Source organism: Montipora capricornis, chromosome 6 (genome assembly GCF_036669925.1).
Source record: "Montipora capricornis isolate CH-2021 chromosome 6, ASM3666992v2, whole genome shotgun sequence".
Lineage (NCBI taxonomy): Eukaryota > Metazoa > Cnidaria > Anthozoa > Scleractinia > Acroporidae > Montipora > Montipora capricornis.
Window position 1 is genome coordinate 64316602 of NC_090888.1, and position 5000 is coordinate 64321601.

Below are 5000 nucleotides of genomic sequence, written 5' to 3' on the forward strand. Positions count from 1 at the left end.
GAAAATGGTCAAAATAAAGGCGCTGTAAACTGACACTCGGCATTAGCATGTTCTTGGAATTAGTGTTCTCACAATTTTGATCAACATCAGCCTCAACTTTTATAGATCGAATTCGTGAATGGCGGCCAAAAAACATTCTTTATTTAAGTGCTAATTAGACTCACACGCCTCGTTTGAATGGATCAAATACAAAAGAAATGTTGTTTGAGAGCGAGGTTGGTGATTCTAATTGGCACTTGACGTTTTTTGTTTCTCAACAATAAGAATTAAGAAGATGTAGCAACGTTTCGTCTTTGTTGTCTAATGCCAAGGCCAAACCCTATTCCAATCTACATTAAGCTGGGGGGTTGTTATAATATTGTGAAAGAACTTGAAGAAAATTGTTAAAAACATCGTTCTCTCCTCTCCAATCTCGCCACATATGCTCATTGAGAAATTATTGCAAATCGTAGTGCCTTACGCCCTTTCTCATTTTTGCTTTGTATTTCAATCTGGCCCAAGCTGATTCAACTTCCTGTGTATGCACGCCAGTGATCAGTCCAAAAAATTAGCGTCATGCACCACAACCCGGTGGGTTTGAACGTTTGGTGCATGGGTTCCGTTTTTTTTTCCCGGCAAAGATGTACTCCTCTATTACAATAGACCTTTTTTGTCGCTAATTTGATCTGCGAGAAATTTATGGGATGCTCAGGGGGCAACCTTATTTAATCCTCCCACTGGGGTATGGGGATTTAATTGCAGCTTATTAATTTTAAAAAATACATTTATAAAAAATTACGGAATGGAAAATTATAGTAATACTAAAATATCTATAATTAAATTAAAATTATATTAATTCTCCTTAAAATATTCTTCGTAACTACTTTAAACCTAGAAAAAGAGTCAATGCACCTAACGCTCTCTAAATTAGTATGCATTTGTCCCGAGAATCCCATGATAGCTATCTAAATGAATGGATTTGAAAATGACAGCCATATCAGAAAGCCCTTTTTAAGGCCCTGTTTACAAGCAGGTAGGGTAACCCTACCCTCACTCCCTGTAAACAGGGCCTAAGGCTTAAGGCCCTGCTTACAAGGAGGGAGGTTACCCCTACTGCTCGGGTTACCGGAGTAGAAGGGCCAAAGATAGCCCGGATTTACTTGCAAAATTTGACAGGTAAGGTTATCCTATCACCGCGACAACTATCCGCAGCCCATGATGACCTTTTGTTGTCAGCATATAGAGGGTCTGGAAACCAGCAAAAAATTGTCCCAGGTAGTCGAGTTGTCCCTAGCAGAGCGTTTACAAGACTGTTATGTTTACCCAGGCGCAAGGGTAACCCTTGTGCTCATATAGGGTTAGCCTAGCACCAGGGTAACCCTATCTGCCTTGTAAACACATTGCTCAAAAAAAGAATAAATGTGGGAGTGCTAGGGTTACCCTGGCACTGGGGTAACCCTCTCTCCTTGTAAACAGGGCCTAAGGCGAGTACCCTATTAAATACACCTCACCATTATTCTACATAATAAATGCAAGGTCTCAGTGTTTACATTCCGGCGTGAACCTGTCAGTAAATAGAACTAATCTTTTACACAGAACAATAATTTAATCTAATCTTTGTCTAATTTTTTTTCCAAATTTGTTCTTTGACTGTCACTGATAAACCAGAAGTTCGCACCAAGGTATTTAACGAAACGTTAAGGGCGCGTTCGGGAGGAAGAACACGCATCGGTTATACTGAAAAAAATTGCGCTGTGTAATCAGGAAGAGACCATTCTTTGTTGTGTACATTAAAATCCGTTTTAACCTAGGTTAAATTTGGTGATCCTCATTTTACCTACTAGGTTGAATACGCACTCAGATGGATTGAAGAAACTTTTTGTAGCCTAAATGAAGCCTAGAGAAAAATTAGGGTCAGGTTAGGATTAGTTTTGGTTATTAAACATTAATATCAATTGATCAATTACAGAAATGTAAATAATAAAAAGAACTGTGTTAGTGATGAGCGTGTTCGTCGTTGTAGTGTAGTGATGAAGACACAGTAACACAGTAACACGGTACCACAATTCTAGAGGGTGCGAATTCGAGTACCGGTAAGTGCATAGTATAGTTCTTTGTTCCCTTTCTATATTGTAATCTTGAAACTGAATGAATATAGAAACCGATAAGATGATACCAAACAATTAAGATGTGTTGAGATGCATAACACAGAGCTTGAGGACGGAAGGTATGGGTGTTTTCAATCCTTCTTATTTTAGGGCATGTTTACAAGCAGTTGGGGTAGGGTTACCCTAGCAGGCGAGTCAAAGATACATTACTTGCAAAAAATTTCGGACGTTAAAATTTCGGACAAAAATAGTGTCCGAAAATAAAACCGTCCGAAATTTTGTCTCCGCAAAAGGCCTAAAGTGGCGAGGTCAATTATGTACAGTACAGTGTACACACACTGTTGCCAAACTTGATTGGATACAACAAATAATATATGAAATCTTAATACCCACTCTCTTATCATGTTCAGTATGTTACTCTCCAAACAAGGCTCTTGTACACTTCGCCGCTTTCTAGATAAATTTAACCTAATGGACCTTTGTCAAGTGTGACTTGTAAATCCGAGAGGGCCAATGGTCAAGGTTTCCCAGTCTAACATATGCCATATAGAAGCACTGTATTGAAAAAGAAACTGATTTTACTGCCAGGTGCTTGCATCACCAGCGGCTGCAGCAGAAATAGCTTAAGTCACTGCAGCAGAAGCAGAAACAGTAACAAACACAGTGAATCCAGCAACATCAGCAGGGGAAGCAGCAGTTGGGTACACAGCACCCGGAACTCACAACAACATTCTTTCATTTCCTCCGGTATTGAATTACTTCTTTATTTTAGATGGTCACAAATTATTTCATACAAGAGTAAATAGGATTACATGTAGTTTACCCCAAACGTTTTGCTTTTCTTGGTCTTAAACAAAGTGGAGAACAAAAGTATTGCCGTCAATCTCACCATATGTTGAGTAATAGCTGGGCTGACTTTTCTTCCAGACACAACAACAATGCCACATCTCCGTGAAGCTCATCAAACCATCTGGAAGTATGGTAATACTGACGGTCGCTGAAGCAAGATACATTGGGGTGAGTTAGTGAGCAGAGTAAATGACCAAAGCCCCTTTAACACCTGCACAAAATGGCACTCTCATAGAATCTGTGTCACGATAACATTAATGCTACTTTGAAGGGAGTTTTTGCATGTTACCTAAAAAAAAATCAACAAAACGTGAAGGGAACACTTAACCTTTTCTATCCTTGCAAAGTGTGAAAACTTCTGAAGTCTAAAGTTTCCTCTATCCAACACTGAGGCCTCCATTCAATTCAATTCAATTTCTTTCCTCTTGATATAGTTACTTAGTTTAATTACATACATTTGTAGTTGCTGACGATGTTACTATTGTATTAAGTAAAAGAGCTTGAGCATGGTGGCCAAATAAACCATTCGGTTTTCTAGTTGGCCCCCACGTATAATGAGCTTCGCTTCGTGCAGTATTGAAGATTTCTCGTTCATTGTAAGGTAAGCGCATGCGTGTATTTGAAAACAGTCTCTAACCCGTAAATACTGCACATGATGAATTTCCGGGCGTTACGTCACTCGCCTCAGACTTCTCACAATCGCGCATGGTCCAAAATAAAGGCCGGTACACACCAGGCCCCGGTTGTTCGAAAGCCGATTAAACTAACCCATGATTAGCGTTTATTCCGCGATTAAATTTGTTATTCCTGGGATAACTAATCCAAGGATAAAAAGCTGTTCCTGAAAGCAGATTTAATCCTCGATTAACTATCCCCCGACTAAGCTCGGATTAAACCAGTAAAACCAGTTATTTTGCCCCTTCGCGGCTACGCGCGCGAAAAAAAAAATATAGAAGGTGAAGGCCATACCTGAAGGGAAAAATAATGGCGGAATGTGTCGCGGAACGTGAAGAAATAAACTCTGAAGCAAAAGAAAGAAAACGAAAACCCAACTTTTCCGTTTACGAAATTGGCGTGATTACTGAAAATGTTAAAAAAAACCTTGAAACTATTCAGTCGAAACTAACAAATAATGTCACCAACAAAAAGAAACAAGAAATCTGGGAAGAAATTACGCGAGCTGTTAATGCAGTGGGAACAGCAAACCGTACGGTGTCCGAGGTGAAGGACAAGTGGAAAAATCTTCACAGTACCGCGAAAAAAGAATTCTCTGAATTCAAGAGAGAGTCGAAGAAGACTGGAGGAGGGCCGCCGCCGAAACCCGTAAGTGCTTCAAGTAGAGAGATTATTGAAGTCTTTGAAGACACGCCAGGTTTCAGCGGCTTGAATGGGTTTGAGACAGGTATGTAAACAATACGGTTGTTCCTAGGTTACGAAACTTGTCATGTGATTATATTTGCACACAGACGACCGGCCATGTTTATTTTTCTTTGGCGCGTTGTCTACGTTGTTTTGATTTGACAGCCGCTTTACATTTTCTGACCGAACGAAAAGTCTGGATACGTGCGTGGAAAAGATAAGTCTTTGTATTTAATAACTTAAAATTTATCGCATTCCAAGTTTACTGTAAAAGCTCCCTCACATTCCACATTTGAAATTGACAACGCTGTCACGAAGACAGCGCAACTTTGTTGTTTACATTCAACTGAACCACATTTTAGCGGATCCTGCAACAGCTTGCATGATGAATTTTAGCTTATACTAAATGAATAGCAATAATGGCTTCTGTTGTAAGCCTAAGCTTAAATTTGAATGGTACATGGTCAAATCCTTGTAAACTTACAAAAAATTCAGCAAATTGACAAGTTGTTAGATACACGCTAGCTCTGTTGAATTAGATGGAGCAACTGTACTCGCTAACTTGCACAAGTGGATTTGGTGCCTTACCATTGGAAGTGTTGGAAACGAAATTGTTACAACCATTAAGTGATTATAATGAGACAATAATATTAATGGTAATTGATACAAATTTATTTTTTCTCTCTAGTCTCTGAAGCTACATTA

The 5000-nt window shown here is 39.2% G+C and overlaps 1 protein-coding gene across 2 annotated transcripts in view; it reads left to right on the forward strand.

Moving 5' to 3' along the window:
- The first annotated feature begins 3789 nt into the window (after positions 1-3789).
- The window catches only part of LOC138052855 (myb/SANT-like DNA-binding domain-containing protein 4), a 1794-nt gene continuing 583 nt past the window's right edge, over positions 3790-5000 (forward strand). The window contains exons 1-2 of one of the 2 annotated variants that reach the window (XM_068899439.1): positions 3790-4338; positions 4984-5000. The exon at positions 4984-5000 is cut by the window's right edge and continues 583 nt beyond it. In XM_068899439.1, coding sequence (XP_068755540.1) covers positions 3921-4338; positions 4984-5000 — 435 coding nt within the window. In that variant the 5' untranslated portion in view covers positions 3790-3920. Of the gene's footprint in view, positions 4339-4393; positions 4500-4983 lie in introns of those variants that run through there. The other variant, XR_011133162.1, reaches the window with a different exon arrangement.